An 18,994-nucleotide genomic window follows, 5' to 3' on the forward strand; every position below is an offset into this window, starting at 1 on the left:
AAATAATTATTTCAATGAACTTGACTTATACTGTTAGAGGAGTTTATTGCATCAAGTCTTTTTGTCAAAATACTTCAAGACTGAGATTATTAAAATATAGTTTAATTGCATAGTGTGAATTTAAATGTTGCTAATATTTTATTTAGGGAAGGCATTCTATAGAATTCTTACTACTTGCACATTTTATCTGTTTTATATAGGCTTTAACCATAATAGGTAGAGTGTTTTTATGTAACCCTGAATTAATAACATTTCTTAAAAATATAATTTATTTCTATATATAGACATGAAGTTGTACTTGTTAAAGTACAGCACTGACGTCTTTGTTAATTGTGTTTTTTCAGGCTATTACAAAATTATCCTATAATTCCCATCTCCTTTGTCTTCCTCCCACATGCACATAGTGTTGCTTTACTCTTGACTGAAGTTAAATGATCACAGTTGTGGGAGGGAGGAGAGGGGGCACTGTGCTGTGTGCTATCATAATACAGTCATTCCATAGGAAGAGACAGAGCAGCACCCTGCACAGACACAGTTTCTTTGGTACCTTTGTACCATTGAAAGGATGTAGTTATGTTTCCTGTGCAAGGGGGGCTAGAAAATATCATGACCACCGCTGCAAGCACTGAAAAATGTTATTTCTTTGATTGGTATTGGAGAATTAGGTATATATGCTTACAGTATTTACTCTTGTATTGAATAAGAAGGTAGCAATGACTGTTCAGCCTCTTTCTTTCACCACACATAATGTGATGTGAGGAATGAAATCAGAAGTCAGTTCTGCTGCACATTGACTTTTATGTGGTCTTGTAATTGATACTAGGTCAGATAAAAATATGCAGCCATTACCATTCTACAGAAGAGATCAAAAGCACTCACTGAATAAAATATTGCTGAGAATCTTTAAGAGAGGTTTTGTTGCTTCTTTAGCTTACTTCTCAGATATTGTCTTGTAATTTAATTAATTGATGTTAACATACATCCTTTTGAACTGGCATTTTTGAATACCTATTCATTCAGGTAGACAAAGGATTCAATACTTGTGTTTACTGTTTCCTGGATTTTTTTACAGGTACTTAATTTGGAGGTGGAAGAGAATTGAGGAATGAATTCCATTGGATTAGTACAGATATTTTGAACTACAGTTAATGTCAAAGCAGGATAAGAGAAGTGTTACAAAAGTATGGGCAGCTAAAGTATTGAAAGATTATTTTAGAATTAGATTTTTATTAGTGCTTAATGTAGCTGATATACACAGCTGTTAGTTAAATACAACAGTTTTAAGCACTTCATGCTTTCAACTACTAAAATATTTCCACAGAATTCTTTTGCTAGTAAACTTTACAAAATGTTTCTGTGGTAGTAGATTGGAAAAAGGGGAGGTACACTGATATATATATATATATATATATATATATATATATATATATATATGCAATGGTGGCTAGTGTGATTGTTTTTTGAAACAGTCAAGATCATCGTTCAGCTCAGCACACATTTTTCTGGCTGACTTTACAGAATATAGTCTGGCTTCAAGAATTGCTCTTCAGAGTGAAGGGAAATAATCATAATTAGAAATTACAGGGGTTTTGTATCTTAAATTTTCATTTAAAAAAGAAATTAAATAACATATCAATGTGTTAATTCCACTCTGCATACATGGGATGCACTAGGGAAGCATATAACTCTAAGAGCTATGAGCAAAATGTTTTCTAAATGTAGTCCACTAGGTTAAATACCATTAGGTTTCCCAGGTCTTCCTCTGCAGCTCCTGTGGGTGTAAATAACTGGAGATAGAGATATCTCAAATTCTGCATGTGAGACATGCAAGAAGAATGTAAGGCAAGTGTAGAGGCACTTCTGTGTGGTTGTTTTGTGCCATTCAGGCAGGTGAGGAAAAGACAGAGGCTAAGATGAGAGTCACACACATTTGCTTGCTGCAGTTATAGATAGCAAAATTGTCCACTTTATGCAGAAGCCACTGTTCAGTGCTCCAGACTGTGGGGTGTACACATCAGCGTAAGAGATGGAGCACTTCCATAGGCAAGATAAATCCAACATGATATTTCCATTAATTTCATTAGTAAACATAAGGTAAAGCTAGTTGCAAATTTAAGTATAATTTGGTCTAGTTGTGAATGGGTTTTGGGATAGAGTGGAGAGCAAAAGTGTTGGGAGATAGGCCTTTTTTACCATTTGCCACTGTGTGGCGGTGAAATAAGAAGAATCATGATGTACTCCAGTTTTTGTAGACAAACTTCCTCCATCTTTGCAGTCTGTAAGTGAAAGAATCAATACAAAGCATAGAGTTTTACTAAATATGAAGTTTTGCTTTTCTTCAGGCAGAGTAATGCTGCAAAATTCCAGCACTATAAATCCAATACTGTAAAGAGTAGTCTCATACCCATTTGTAGATCTCCAGAAAGAGTTGAGTGTATTTATTTATCAGTGTTATTTTTAAAAAGAGACTGAAAACACATTTAGGTGTTCTTTTCTTTAGAGACAATAATTGCATTTTAAAGTAGTGTTCATTTTACTATTTTATAAAATTTCAACCAATCTGTTCCATATAAAATGAAGATAGAATCACTGCCAAAATATTCACTAATCTTAAAAAAATAAGAGTATGTTGCCCATTTACAAGAGAAATTGCATTCATTAAACTTGCAGTAATTGTGCAGTTCTGAAAATTCAGAACGTTGTCCAAAATGTGTATTAGACTGATTAGAATGCAGTATTTCTCATTAAATAAATGAAGCTCCACTTCCACCTTTAATTTTAAAATTGTTCTCTACACATGGTTTTTTTCATGCACTGCTATGAAAATACCATAGAAAAAATAATCAAAATCATAATTTCCTACATGCATTATGTATGAGCTATTTACAGCCCTTTGCAAGAGTTTTAACTTATAAAAATTCTGAAAACAACCTGTTATTTTGTTTTTCTTTCTTTTATTTTTAATAACTTCAAAATTCAGCATGGGGATAAACCACGACAATGACCACCCATCCTGCGCAGATGGTGTCCATATCATGTCTGGGGAATGGATTAAAGGACAGAATCTTGGGGATGTTTCATGGTCTCAGTGCAGCAGGGAAGACCTGGAAAGATTTCTCAGGTATGTAATTCAAGGAAAGAACTCCTACTGTATGTCATTTAGATATAGATGCAATTGATGTACTGAAATAATAAAAAATGCAGGAGATTTGTTTTGAAAATCCATCAAAATATTATAAATCACCATAATCTAATATTAGATTTATTAAAATCTGGTTTCAGCAATTACATGGATTTTTTATATTTTCATGTCTTAATGTGTATGATTATACTTTTATATATTTATACAGACATTTTATGTATGTCACTATGTTTACTATATATTAATATGCTGTGTACTGAAATGTTTGACCACCAAAACCTTAATCCATTAAGTAAGTTTTATGCTAAAATATTGTCCAGCACTTTACTGAAAGGCTGGACAATTATATTGTCTTTCTGCAATTGTACAATAGCAGAACATATTAGCTTATAACAAGCAGGCCATATCAGTTTAAACATGAGCAGCAGCCCAGTGCCGATGAATAAAAAAATTGGAATTGTCCACATCTTTTGAATGTTGTATGCAAGTTGGCATGGCAATCAGACCCTCGGATTGCTCAGCATATGAATCTCTGCATGTTACCAGGTCGAAGGCCAGTAACTGTCTGGTACAGACGAATCCTCAGAGCCTCAATTCTGTGATTATTCCGTCTAAACTCCCAGGAATGACATACACTGCAGATGAGCAGTGTCAGATTCTTTTTGGACCAACTGCTTCATTTTGCCAAGAAATGCAGGTAAGGCTGTGTCTGTACTTCACAAAATGCTTCTACCACCTAATTTTTGTGTGAGAGTAGCTTTTATGCATGCGTTTGATAGAAAGAGAATATAGAAGGAAATAGAGAGATAGAAAGAATATCTTACTTTGAAGTAAGAATTTTACACTTGCTTTCCAATAATTAATATGCACATAGTCATTGGTTTATCTTGTAAATCTTGCTTTAGGTTTAGCATATCCTGAAACACTGAAAATCCCTTGTACTTTATAAACAGAATATGTCATAGTTTTATGACACCTTGTTACAACAAGTGGAATGTTTACAATTTATTATTTAGATTCCATTTTATTATGATTTGGGTACTGAATGTCCATTTCTGACCTCCGGAAGATTATGCTTCCGGATTATGCTCACACACTGTGAGGAGTAATAGTGGTGTTAACTGGGCTCTCTGCATCTCCCAGGAGACACCCCTGAGCCCAGGCAGAGCTGTACAGTGCCATGACATAAAGAGTTCCAGTACCTCATTTTGTTGACCTTGCTTCATGCCAGTGCAAAGCAGTGTCACTGCATATTAATTAGGCTTAAAAAGACAGGTTAGAAAAATTGAACATGTCTTCATAATTTTATGAACTAATACTAGTAGATATCTGATTGAAGAAGCAGTTTAAGAATGATTTTTACTGAGAGAAGTCAACCTTTTTTAACATCAAGAGGAGAGACTAAACATACTGGATGCCCTTAGGACACTAAACAAGACAAAATGGGAAGACAATATACAGATATATAAAAAGCATGGAGTATGGATTGATAGAGCAGGGACTAGAGGAACTGTGAAATAAAATCTCATCACAATCAGTGGGAAGATAGCCTGAAAAAGTTAGGAGTACTAAATAGGAAAATATAATACCTTTCTCAATTAGTTCTTCAGCTCTCTTCCTGTTTTCAGTTTGGAGATGGTACTGTTTCTTCAGAGACAGTCCACTTAAACTAGTCTTTAGTTAAAATTCTCAAAGGGAACATTGCAATATATGTATGAGTAAGGCATGCTGAGGGTGGCATAGTTGAAGAGAAAAGGAAAAAAAAGCCACAGTTTAATGGATTTTGTATTAGTTGTCTTATTGAAAACATTTTCACTCTGGATATGAGCAGTAAATCTCAATGTCACAATTTTACTAATATTCTTTATTAATTCCAGGTGATTTTTTAATGAATTTATTATGTTTCTTGCTTTTTGGTACATTGCTTTCAACTGAAGGACATAAATTTCTGGTTTTCATTCTCTAGAAGCCTATTTTGAGCAAGAAAATGATAGCGTGTTTAATATTTCTTATAGGTCTTCTTTAACAATTACAGATTCTCAAAACTAATTGAAGAGACAAACATCAATATTTTCTGTTGCATAATACCTTTATATGCTTTTGTTTTGTTTGGAAAAATCTCCTTCATATTACTTTTGTGTTTTGTTCTTATTCATATATTTAAATTCAGATAGTTAAGTTATCCTATGCGTGTTGTGTTTTTTTCATAGATGCAGTGAATATTCTTCTTTCAAGATCCTAACTCTGAAGTTTCTTTAGTTTACATTATTATTTTAGAAATATTAGGAAATAAAATTCAGTGAATATTACCAAGGTAGTGTTCAACTATTTGTATGGAGGTGCACTTACAATCTTGGTACATATAACTGATTGTCCATTTCTAGAATATTCAGTTCTGTTCCCCTCTTCTGAGATTCTGCATGTAAGAGGACACATTTCACTTAAATCACTTATTTTCAGCTAAATAAATATGTCTGTTTTTTCCTACCTATGGGATCATTGCTTTATATTTATATTAAATATTTATATTTACAGTAAAATCGACAGACATTTCTGACAATTTTACTGTAATATTAATTATTAGTATTAATATACCATTTAATATTATTAAATATTAGTATTAAGATAACATTGTAATTTAAATCCAGGTACAATGTGGGTATGCTGTGAAGCAAGAATATAGTAATGATGCAAGGTGAAAGGCCTATGTTTGTTTCAACTATTCTTTTTTCCTGACAAACTGCAAGTTAATTTTAGTTCTCATCATAAAGCAAAATGTGTTACTTGATGACCTTATGGTCTTAGCAGTTAGAAAAAGAGAGCAGTTAGCTCTTAGCAGTTTCTGAGAAGAGAGAAATGGGAAGAACCTTCTGCAGTTTTTCCAAAATCCTCTGCAAAACTGGTAACCTTAAACTGGAAACTGTATAATGAAATATTGAACCAAGACATTATTGTAGTGAATTTTAAGAACTTTGGATGTATTAAAAATTAATAAAAGACACTGAGGACAAAATTGAGAAAACACGGTTACAGCAGTGAGGTGGAAGAAAAAGTTTTTCCAAAGATTTTTCCAATGCTTCCTTCCCAACCTCGGTAAAGTCACCTTGTTGGTTTTCTTCCGTGTTCTATCTGGAAGCAAAATTTACACTCTCAACTTCCTCCTACCAAAAAAAAATCAAAACCGTGAACAGCTACTTACAGCAAGCTTAGGCACTACATTCAGATCTCCTTCTTCTTTTGTTCCCTGCTGTGGGTCTTAAATTTATCTCTTCTGTTAAGGAAGTTTACTGATAGTCCAATTAGATACAGAGTTTCTAAATAATAGAAATAACATTTCTATGGTGAAGGGGAAACTCAGAGCAATGGATAGAGCAAAGTCCAGACGATAAGAAAGTTGTTCTTCTTTTACGTGTTTTTTTCCAATGTATGAAAAGAAAGGGGGAAAAAAAAAGTTACCATTGGAAATCGGTTAGAATCAAACCATTCAAACTTTCCAGAAATCTTTCATGAGTTCTAGCACATGCACCGTGCAACACCAACATTGTCTAACTGTGAAGCACTGATACTCAGTAGCTAATTTTATCATCTTCTTCAGAAATAAAAATATGCTAGATACAGGTAACAAATATGTTGAATCTAACTTTGCAAATAATTGCATTTCACTTACTGTGAAGATGACTCAAATTTCTCTGTGTTGATTGTACAAATTATTGTGGCTGCCATTGGAGAAATCAACATTAAGAAGATCTTTCTAAAGAGATTGCAGTATTTCATTAGTTACAGTATTAATTTATTACAATAATTACAATTACAATACAGGTAACCACTGAATATTCCATGATATCCAGACTGCTTCCTTTAATCTCTGTATAGTCTGTCCTATTCTGCCAGTAACTGGAAGTTTATTATGGTTATAGTTATTGTCCGCAAGCCAGGAAATGAGAGAAACACACTCCTCGAAGGTTCATTTAAATGTCAGTAAATCCAACAATTTATAGCCCAGGATGTTTTGGACATGTTCTACTTGCTGAACAGCTCATGCACTTCAGTAAAACTGTGTAAAAGATAAATTATGAACTATGTCACAATCTTACATCTTTTGAGACTGGAAGATTATTTAAAGAACAGAGTTCTATAGAGTCTTCTACGTTAAGCAGTGGTGTTTCATATATAACAGCTATTTAACTAAGAAAACAATTGAGTAATGATGAAAAATAATCTTAATTGTACAAATATCAGTGGTACAATCAATAATGCATTTCTAGATATGTAATTTTCTACAGTTGTTATTACTGAGGAGTACTTTAGGACTGCACTTTTACAGTCACATTACATAGCAACCTCTGAAAAATACTACTGATACAAATTATATTGCCTTGCTATCAAGAATTCCTCTTCATTTTTTATAAATGAAGCAAAGAACTGAAGGAACCACTGAGATCCTACTCCTGTATTTTCCAAAGTGAGGTTCTCCCACTCCCCTTTCATAAATGGTGACTTTATTTTTTTCCTTTTCATCTTTATTTCAAAGACTTCTTTCATATCCTAGGCAAAATTTTTAGACCCTAGAAAAGCATGAGTGGATCTCCAGGTTCAAGATTTATACTGTGTCTCCATGCTTACCTTGTAAGAGAGCCAAGTTTGCTTTTATGGCCATGATGTCTCATGCAAGAATCAATTAGGTCCTAACATTGTTTCACATAACAGATAGTGAGATCATGACCCAGAAGTAGTTCTTGATGATTAAACAGGATTGTAAAACTTGACAATTTAATGCAATTGTTGAACTATTAAATATTGGCTTTTAAGATTAAAGTCCAGGATGTGAATGCTATCTGGTCAGTTCCACTAAAACCGTTCCTTGTCATAACACAGCTGTGATCTTTGCAAAAAAGTGGGAGACTGGTTATATTTCATGGTGATTTTTAAGGCATTTCAGGGAAATATCACAATGAAAAGAACAAAAGTAATGGAAATATTATATTCCTAGTGAAATATCTGTCCTCATCTCAACCACCACATTTTAAACCATCCTGACTTTGCACAAGTACTGTTCTAAAATTGCCTTTTAGTCTCGGGTCATTCCTCTCAAGTGAACTTCCTTTCCATATACTTACATGATTGAAAATGTATCCTTCTGATTCCCACAGACCTGTCTCATTATTTTAATGAAATAGACAGAAATAGACACAAAACCCCCACAAAACTCCAAAGCTGGAGTGATCTCTGTAATACATTGTGACTTCCATGTTTTGTTTTACAAGCTTTTGCTGTTAAAAACTCATAACTAACACATTCTTTCAAAAAAAATGTCCTTTGTGTGTGCTTGGCAATATTTTGTTTTTCAGTGTACATGCAAAAAATGTTTTACAGACTGTGAATAGTCTAATGTCACAATTAAAAGTTATTAATCTCCAATGTTTGTTCCTTCCCTTGTCTCATCTAGAAAGCTGTGATGCCTGCTGAGCTATACTTATCATAGATAATCTTTATGAATGTTGACTCAGCTATCCTTATTTTGACTGAAGTTTCTCTTCAGAGGAGTAAAATCCTGGTGTAGAAATTTGTGCCCTGATTTTGGAGTGATTGTAAAATTGACACTGGCCTCCAGATTTCTGTTTGCTTTCAAATCAGTCTGGATCTGCTTCACTGCTGGCTGCTAATGAAAAACCCATAATGTGTATTATGGTCTTTCCCTGGCCTTACACAGTAATCCTTAAATGTCAAAACTTAGGTGCTGACAGTAATCTTCATATCTCATACCTTGCCAACATAAACAGTCTAAACTGAAGATTCTATTTGTGATTTGACTGAAATTAAAAACCCAAAAAAAACCCCATATAAGTTAACCATCAATTTTAGTAATTCCAGACCTCATTTTTCCTGGGTTTGGGGAATATTAAAGTCTGCTAATATTGAGTGCTTATTTTAGTAGTTGGTTAAATAAATGTTTTTAGAATACAGTTCACTTAAAGCCTAAAGTAGTTTCTAGCTGGGGAGGTTAGGTCATGGTTCATAGGGAGATGGTATACAAGCATTTGTAGAAACATGCTGATGTATAAAATGCACATGAGCAAACAAAGGGCCTTGATTTGATTTTCTTTAGTTATCATACACGGTTCAAGTACATCTCTGTGATTAGGTACCCAAAAATCTGACTTAATGCCTCTCTATATTTTGAAGAAATGTTTCTAGATTTGTAAAAAACTGTTTGTTTTAAGCCATTCTGCAATCATGTAAAAGTGAAATTAAGTGTACAATCCAAATATTTAGGGAAAAGAAAAATAAGGATCGTATACTTACAAATCTGATAATGCAAGAGAAAATCTGCCTGTATTTTTTTTAAACTTAGGTAAATCTGGATGGCTTTTCCACCATTGTATTCACTCACAAATGAGGATTTAAATATATGAAAAATAATTAATTAAGATAATTAAATTAACATATTTTTGTGGAGTATGTCTCCAACAGTATGTCTCTCATTTCCTACTTGGTATGGAAGCGCTTTTTCATGAACACCTCATACTCTGTCTCATCTACTATTGCCATCATCTACATTGTTTAAAAACAATGAACAGGAACAGAAATTAGAGTTTGTTACTTGAAAAATGATTGCTAAAATTATCCAAGGAGCAGGAAAGAACTTTTGTAGGTGTTTTTTGGTTGTTGTGTCGTTACCTCAACTTCAGCAAAAAAAAGGATGAATCAGGAGTGAGTCAGACTGCTGCCATCCTCTCTCTTGTTTCTGTACAATGCTTCAGACTTCTGCAATCTTTGACCATTTCTTCTTTTCACAGCTGATGTTACAGACATTTTTACATGTTAGACTCCCAATGGAACTGCCCTATTCCTTGGTTCAGACACAATCTTTTGTTGAGTTATGTTTCGTCTGCTTTTAGTCTTTTTTCAAGGTCGCATAAGATTTATGACACGTTTTTTATGCATAGTATAAAAGGCACAGAGACTCTTACTTGGTGTACCAGTATAACAAATCATTTCACTCAGAAAAAGCCGGTCTTCTGGCAGCCCTGGTTTAAAAAACCCAGCTGTTCTTTATCTTTTATCCTGCTTGCAACGCCTCCCCCTCTCCTGATCCTTCTTGCCCCTCTTTGGTCAATATACATTGTGGAGGATCACTCTGCATATGCAGTAATACTCAGGCCACAATTCAGCCCCACGTGACCTCCCTTTACTTTATTGTTTATTGTTAAGGGGAGCAGAGAGCAAGGAGAATGCAGTTCTGACAGAAAACCATGGGAGAAGGAGGACTTTTTAGGGAAAAATTGGGAAAGCTGCCAGGGAAATATGGGAAATGTGAGCCAGCATTCTGCAAGGCTGGGCTTTCTTTTGAGTAAAGTAAAAACTCTTTTGTTCTGATACTTCAGACAGCTTTTCTTTCCATCTCTAAAATTCTTTACTGCCTTGCACCCCTGTCATCTCTCTTCTCTTCTTTCCAGCAAAAATATTAGATTTGTCAGGTAACTTTGTGTCTTCTTTGTGAAGTTCAGGTTTGATGGCTTTTGGAATTTTTTTTCTAGAGTAATAAATGAATTATAGAGCAATTAGGAATGGTTGAAGAGCATGACAGCAGCAATCGTTGGGGTAGCACAAACAAGAGGGATCTGGAAGTCCTAGAGAAGCACTATTAGAAGAAATCTAAGCAGATTCTGCCCATTTGGGTTTTTTTGCATGTTTTATGTGTCTTTAAAAGTATCATTGTCATATTACCATCAAGCTGGTGAATTTAGACATTAGTGGACTGCATGCAGAAAGCAGTTTTGCACAAGATAGATTTTGTGTTTACTCTTTGTTTGATTTTCAGCATGTCATTTGCACTGGGTTGTGGTGTAAGGTGGAAAGTGAGAAGGAATGCAAAACTAAACTGGATCCACCAATGGATGGAACGGACTGTGACACTGGAAAGGTATGCCTCTGGTGGAAAAGCAATATCAATTATACTGAACATGTAACATTTAAGGAAACAAACTGAATAGGTCCTTGTACTTCTTCAAAGTTCCTGCTTACCTCAATTATAAGGAAAATAAACTATGAACATATACATAATATTTAAATCTATAGCTATATTTATAGCTATCTATATATGATACATTTTATAATATAGATACGAAAAAAATAATGTTTCCCTAAGACCAGTGAGTTAAAAGGTTAGACAAAGAGACAGATGTTTTAATATTTACACTGTTTTATTTTAAATTCTTTCTCACTCTGTATCATATTTATGAATAGAATGCAATTGTTGCTCTTCCAAATGTAAATAGAAAATTAAGCTTTCAAAGATACAGAGTTCTCACCTATGATTTATGATTTAGAAATAGTCTCTTTGAAGGAATTGATACCAATTGTTGTTAAAACTTTTCAGGATAAGTTTTATCAAGAAATACCTATAGTGTCACTATATGTAAAAGAGTGACAAATCCCATTAAAAGTATGCCATCACAGACAAATTAAATGATCACCCAAGTCAGACTTACATAAATTGTCCTTCAAGAGCTTTCCAGTTAAAATGATTTGTAACCTTTGTATATGTTTGTGAATTAATATAAATAACCTCAAACAGAAAACAGAAAAAGAGCAAATGTGTGTCTTGGGATTTTGAAGATATTGTGCAGACAGCCGTTTCCCACAGGAGTGCAGGATTTACTCTTTGAGTCATATTACATTCACCAAGACTGTCATCATTCTCGAAAAATCAAATCAATCAATTAACATAAAATTGTTCAGATAATGTAATTTTACATGCTAAAGGAAAAGCAGGTTGTATTTCTGTTAATATCTCTAAAATAATTACAATTGCTTCAAAATTTTAATTCTGATAAAGCTTGTAGTTGATACTATCTGAAGCCATTATCTGGAAAGTGAGGGACGTGTTTTGTTGGAGATCACATTTTTCACATTGAGACTGGCCTACCCATGCTATGGAATACAAAAGCAGAGCTTCTTACAACAATTACCCAGACATACTAATTGTAATTAAAATGGCTCATTGAGTCAGGCTGCATAGATAACTTATTTATGTATAGCAGTAAAAAACTAAGCAGACATCACCAAAACATTGCAGGGGTTAAGAAAGAATTATTCTTGTTTGCTTTATTATCTGTCCAAGATGATGTTTAGGTTATACAAATCACTGGCTTCGGGGTTTTTTTTATTGGTACTGTGGAGATGAAGTATTGTTGCCTTGTGCTCCTCCTAGGATCTTAGGAAGTGGTGGAAATGTCATTTGCATAGCTTGTACTACTTGGTTGAGTTTAAGTGAATGATTTATAAACATCCCTGAGACTGCACAGAGGGCAGATGCTACCTCAATAGAAAAATCCGTATTTTATCTGAAGCAATAACTTTAAATGTATATGAGCATTTCTGGTTTGAAACATTCAAGAGCATTACAAAATTTATAGTTTCTGGTTGTAAATCTAATATAAAGATAGAACCACCCTACATGAAGACTTCTTAAAGGTGGAATAACTATGCTTTCATTGTAATGTAATTTTTTGAGAGAGAAAATGAAGATCAGTTGATCAGTAAGGACTAGTTTCAGACAGTAGGTGAAAAGGTTACCAGATAAGGATTTAGCACAGACACTGAAAGCTACAGAAGTGTGTTCTAAAAGAAACAGAAGTCTTTATTGACTGCATTAGTGACACCTTTTGTTTTGCTATAAATACAAGACCTGTTTGTGAAGTCTGTTATCCATTGATAACAGTGATTTACCAACAGTTAAAAATGTAAAAATAAATTAGTTAAGCTACTGATGTTAATGGCATTAAGTGATCATTGTCTGCTTTGTAATTTCTGAATCATTGATTCATAAAATTGTTACTAGATTGGCTAGAAAATACCTCTGCTTCCTAATACATGGGAGAGATATTAAGTTAGTATAATTCAATAAATCACTAATTTCTGCAGAGTTTATGATGACTTGAACAAGATATGGACATAGCTTATAAAGCATAATAACAGTGGTCAGATAGTTTTTGAGTGAGAAATTGCAGTTTTCCTGGGAAATGATACATGCATGCAAGATCATTGAATTTGTTATTACTATTTTAATAAATGCCAGAAATTCTCTGGACTTTCTCAACACCAGTTGTTTGAAGCTTCCATTTTATCTTTGAATACAAATGGTGAAAAAAATTTTCTCTATTACTTGTAATATATCTTTCTATTGAAATTGTCACTGATAATGAGGGACAATGAAGTTCCTGCTGGTGGGAACTGTCATGCTGAAGCAAGCAAGTCCTGAGAACAGCCCTGGACACTATCCTATGATCATTGGTACAGTTAAGCTGGACAATGATCCCTGCAATAGGATCCAAACCAGCCAGGTTTGGGCTGGACCCTAAAATGCTTTCTTAGGCAGTGCCCAATCTAAAATTAAGGGAGACAGTATAGTATGGATACCATTTCTAGGAGGTATCCTTCCTTGGAAAGGAGCTTACTTTTGAGGTTGTGGACAAGAATTGAACCTCCTCCTTGGCCACTGAAACAGAGAAAGACCTCTGGCTGTTGAATTTACTAGGACAGATGAAAAAGCTTCGGAGAGTGCTAGGCAAAAATATACCTGACTGACATAAAAACTGTGTATTGAACCAAATGTTTATCTTGTGCTTCCTGTGTGCTAGTGGAGAAGTGAACTGTTTTGCATATGCCTTAATTTATTTACCTAAGAGCTGAATTTTCACCTAGTGGTGCAAGGCTGGAGATTGTATCAATCGGACCTCTTTCGCGGAGCACATGGAGGGGGAGTGGAGCTCATGGAGCACTTGTAGCCGTACTTGCAACACTGGAATCAGCAGTCGACAGCGCAAATGCCCTGGGTAAAAACGAGTTCAGGTTTTCATTGCTACTCATCATAATTTCTGAACAAAATTTATATGAGTACAGGAAACTGTGAAGATACAGGTCTTTACCTGAGCAATTAATACTTTATGAATACTGAAAAACACTTAGAAGAATAGGTATTTCAGGTATTTTACTGCATGGCAACACTATTTTTCATCTTTTCTACTTCTGTCAAGACCCTGGATAAAATTAATAGAAGAATAAAACTTCCTTCTTAAGATTCACATGAAGAAGCAACAGAAACTTAAATTCACAATTTCTGGTATGCAGATTGTCAGTGTGTAATTCTAGTCTTTAGATATTTTAACTAGAGGATATTGACTTCTGTGTGTCATCTGGAGAACCAAGGAACTGAAAGTTTTACAAAGAGATCTGTCTACCAGTTTCTCAGACATTTAAATAGACTATCTGGAAACAGAATTTAGATTCCCTATCTTGTGAAAATTAAAACCTTTTGCCTTTGGGGATAAAGGGATTTTTACTTTTGACTTGAATGAAGTTTGTTTCACTGTATCTCAGTGACCAGGTAAAAGGTGTTTTCCTTTTAATTACTCAGTGCCAATTTGATTTTTGTGGGCTGTTTATACACCAAGTGAAAAAATAAAAGAAAATATAGTCATATGAGTGGGAACAGAGTAAAATAATAAAGGCAAGTATAGAGAAAACTAAACCATGGTGTGTAAGAGTTGAGTCAATGATTTAAAAAATAATAATAATACAAAGGGGAGATTAATAATTATGGAAGACTGTATAGCAGATTTTGGGGTAAAATAGACAGGGGGTTTAAAACAGATAAATTTCTCTATTTCTCTATCTAAATTTGTATAAGGTATTTTGAGGAAAAGTTGGATATGGCTATACAAAAGCATGGGGGTTTAACATGAATTTTGATATGCAGAATTCTTTCATAGTTCATGCCATCTAAACACCACTTTCAGCTGTGGGTGAAATTATTTATTTCTAGATAGAATTTATGGGTGTCTTAATTTCACGCTCATTAATTCGTCTTTCCAGGCAAGGTTCCAAACTGGCTACAGTTTCTGCAGTTCTCTCTTCTTTTGCATTTGTTCATGAGAACCTGCAAGCAGAGCTGGTGTGACTGAAAAGGAACAAAGCATTTTTATGAATCTTGTAATACCACACGTATAGAAAAAGGAGAGGTAGAAAATCTGCAGGTGTTGCTTCCTTTCAATAGCCCCTTTGGTTCAGCCCAGATAGAGAAAAATAATCTTATCATATCAAAACTGTACCTGAGGTTTTCCTGACTGAACTCCTACTAGTACAAGTGCTTTCTTGGGGCTAAGCGTAAATTCTCATTCCTTATATGTAATGTAACCAGTACAAAGAGAAGGCAAGAATGTTTCATTCTGTGACTTCAATTTTTAATGGGCTGAATGCTAAGTATCAACTGCAATTGTTAATTTGTGTCTAGCAAAAGTAAACTATAAGTTTGACAAAATGTTGCCAACAGTAAAGGGTTGTATTTATGACATCTTTTCTAGTTCAGGCCTTGAAGGAGAGTGTCATGGGCCCACAATGCAGTATAGGGTATGTGAAAATCCTTCTTGTCCTGCTGGTGTGCCTGCCTTTAGGGACTGGCAGTGCCAAGCTTTCAGTGTCAGATCTTCATATCAGAAGCATGTGCACCAATGGCAAGCTGTCATTGATGATGGTAAGTATAAACTATTTCTCTTGTTCTTATAATCTGCTTATATGGCTTATAGCTTGTTGACGTTGTTAATCAAGAAAGATATAGTTAAAATTAAAGCAAACAAACAAACCTCAAGCCCAGTATTTTTGGTAAGTTATTTGAATTTCATAGATAAGAGCTAGTGGTACTTTTGTATGCTCTAGAATATTTTTTCCTTTATTCCTAATGAGTTTGTCCTATTTGTCCTTCTTAATAGGTAATAGCTACATTTGAATAAAAATCCAGTCAGCTTTTACTTTTATAATCAGAATTGTAGTATGAAGCGACTCAGAAATACAGCTTTCTAGTGTAATGCTCCATCATTAAACATGTATCTGTTATATTTTTTACCTACAAAGCCAAAAAGACAATGCAGATGTTATGAGCCTTTGTTTTTGAGGAAGGAGATAACTTATAGCTTAACATTGTGAGTATTTCACATATCACAGATTTGGCAACAATGTGTAGATAATGTATGCTGTAAACTTCAGTAAAATTTCTATAAATCCTAATAACTTCCATGCAAAGTCCTGGCATACTGTATGCATGCTTCCATGCAACAAACTTGCTTACATACCATATCATTAGGAAAACGCTCAAGTGAGAGTACAGTAAGATCAGACTTATATTATCTGCAACAGTAATGTTGGTGTGAAACATCAGTGACTAGAAAATAAATTCCTTCGTGCTAGAAAAGTGAACAGTAATTTCCACCCCACTCAATTTTCTGTAAATTTTTGTCTTTTAATTTACTTAAATTAAAAACAAACAAAGGAAAAGCACAACAAAAACACATCAGTAATGAAAACTATTAACTTGAGAATTTCACAAAATCCTAGCAAGCCATAATAAAGAAAACCCTAGAATGACACAGGAATACTGTAAGTGCATGTTACCAAATTTTAAGATGCTCCTTATGTGAATTAGTTTTACCCCTGGATCAATTTATCAGAAAACGTTAGAAAGCATAGAAGACTGTTTTTCTATCCACATATTATGCCTAATATATGCCTAAGTCAAGAAGGTGGATTTCTTTTCTTCTAAGCCTTTTCTCAAGGTGCTAAAGGGAAAACTTGTTTCATGGAAAACTATTTTCATTAGGCTTGTATGTTAGCTCATTTCATTGTAAAGATAACTCTCTCCAACTATTACATAGGTTCTTATCAAGTCAATTAGTTTTGTTTTGTTTTACTAAATTTCATTTTAGCACAGGAAGACGTGATTTATATCTTAAAGGATCTAAATGTTTTAGTCTGGCTTTGAATAATGTTATTTCATTCAGATGAAAAAAACTTGATGCTCTCCTGTGCCACGTTAATGAGTACAGATGGTTGCTTTCATCTGACTTTGTTCTGAGTGATCCTGTTGTCTTGAGGTGTCCCCCAGGAGAAACAAAAGTGGACCAGCCAGAGAATGCCACTATCCCAGTATACATTATTCTCAAATCCTGAATTGTTTGCTCTCTTAGTGAACACTAACTCTGCACCATGTCCAAAATAGTTGCTGTATGAGATCTCCTGCTCTCTACTGAAGCTGTCTGGTGTTGTTTAGTTGCTGCCTCTTTGAGTTGAGTGTCTTTAAAATGATGTTTAGGTCATCAATTGTGTATTCCTTTAAAAAATGCTGATACATGCTTAAAGCCCCCAGGGAGCTTTGAGGTTACTATTTAAAGAGTATAACTGGAATGCAGAGGGCACAAACTCAGGCAGCTTTTTAGCTGGAGATGGCTTGTGTCTGACTAGCTTCACATGTTGGCAGTAGACATCACATCTGTTTCTACCGGTCCTCTAGTGATACCCTGAGGCTCTGTCAATTTCAGTAATATAAATGTGCCTAGACCTCTGTTGTGTAAGTCAGCTGGCACAAAACTCCTCTGTCTGTACTTTTCTACTCCTTTGCATGCTAAAACTACTTTTTTGAAAACAGTCCTTTACAGATGGCAATTTCCAGTCTAGACTGAGCTGGTGCTAGTTAGCACATGCAAAAAAATGTGGCATAGACTGCTTTACAGTTCAGCTGTATAGACAGTAGAATTCCAGTGCCCCTGAATGTTTCCTGGAACTGTTTAATTTACTAATAAAAATGCACTCCAGGAATCTAGAAGTCAGTATGAAGTCAGAGTGGCATAGATTGTGTCCAAGTGAAATCAGTTTCAGGTTCAGGATTGACTTCTATCCTTTTAAAAATCTGCAACAGATTTAGGAAGAAGTTCTGAGTCAGTACATTTGCGAACAGAGGTATGAAAAAGTCCTGTCATTTTGTATTTAGTTGACCACTGAGAAGAGACTTTGTTTCTTTTATTCCCTGTTACTTTCACACTGGTGAAATAGACTTCTTTTTTTATAAATGTGGCCATTAGGAATACGTGGATACATAGGATATTACTACATTTTTATGCTCTTTCATGATTAGAAATGATTTACAGAATGTTTTACAAATTAGTAGAAAATTGTTTAAACTTTGTAAAAATGTTAGGAACACTGTTTCCACTTTTTGTGGAAAAGTGTTCCATGGTTTTGTTTTTTTTTTTAATGTGAACATTATAAATTCATATATTTTTTCTTCCCAGGGTGTGCCAATTACTTCATTTTTTTCTCCTTGACCTGAACAGTTAGGAAGTATGGAAAGTGTTAAGTTTCTTTTTTAACCAATATTTATGATCTGCCAAAAATACAGGAGAATGAAAGTATAGATTACTACCAAAATATTCCAACAGCTGTAATGTGTATACACTTAATTGCAACAATGAGCATGACATGAGTACTGTGTAGGCCAAGTTTATAGCAACAGCATGCTGTAGGAAGAAAAAACCTGAAACTTAATAAACAGCTAAGAAATTGATCAAAATATTTTTTGTTTTCCCTGTGTGATAACTTCTTATGCTAGTGTAGATACATACCACACATACACAAGTATCAGTTTTAGCAATAGTGTTGATGATAATTCCATGTTTTGAAAGTTCTCTTTTTCCAATAATGTGTGTTTTTCCATCCATTGCTGCTACAGAAAAGCCGTGTGCTTTATTCTGTTCGCCGTCTGGAAAGGATCAACCTGTTCTTCTGACAGAAAAGGTGATGGATGGGACTTCCTGTGGCCAGCATGGGCTAGATGTCTGTGCTGATGGTAGATGCCAGGTATGAATTACTTGTTTTGAACCTGGATATACAGGACATGCCAAGCACACATATATGTTAAGTCTTTAAAAGATTTTATTTCATATCAGGTCAGCATATAGTAACCTTATTGCTGTTGTCAAGCTACCCCTGATATTAATTCATAGAAATGTGTCTAACAACAAT

General features: G+C 34.3%; 1 protein-coding gene across 10 annotated transcripts in view; it reads left to right on the forward strand.

Moving 5' to 3' along the window:
* The window catches only part of ADAMTS19 (ADAM metallopeptidase with thrombospondin type 1 motif 19), a 140,428-nt gene that overhangs the window by 84,259 nt on the left and 37,175 nt on the right, over positions 1-18,994 (forward strand). For all 10 annotated transcript variants that reach the window (XM_023944865.2, XM_086867040.1, XM_086867039.1 and 7 more), the window contains 6 exons: positions 2,981-3,121; positions 3,689-3,839; positions 10,965-11,066; positions 13,850-13,980; positions 15,508-15,677; positions 18,702-18,829. In XM_023944865.2, coding sequence (XP_023800633.2) covers positions 2,981-3,121; positions 3,689-3,839; positions 10,965-11,066; positions 13,850-13,980; positions 15,508-15,677; positions 18,702-18,829 — 823 coding nt within the window. The remainder of the gene's footprint in view (positions 1-2,980; positions 3,122-3,688; positions 3,840-10,964; positions 11,067-13,849; positions 13,981-15,507; positions 15,678-18,701; positions 18,830-18,994) is intronic.

Source organism: Cyanistes caeruleus, chromosome Z (assembly GCF_971803275.1).
Source record: "Cyanistes caeruleus chromosome Z, bCyaCae1.hap1.1, whole genome shotgun sequence".
In the NCBI taxonomy this organism is placed as follows: Eukaryota; Metazoa; Chordata; class Aves; order Passeriformes; family Paridae; genus Cyanistes; species Cyanistes caeruleus.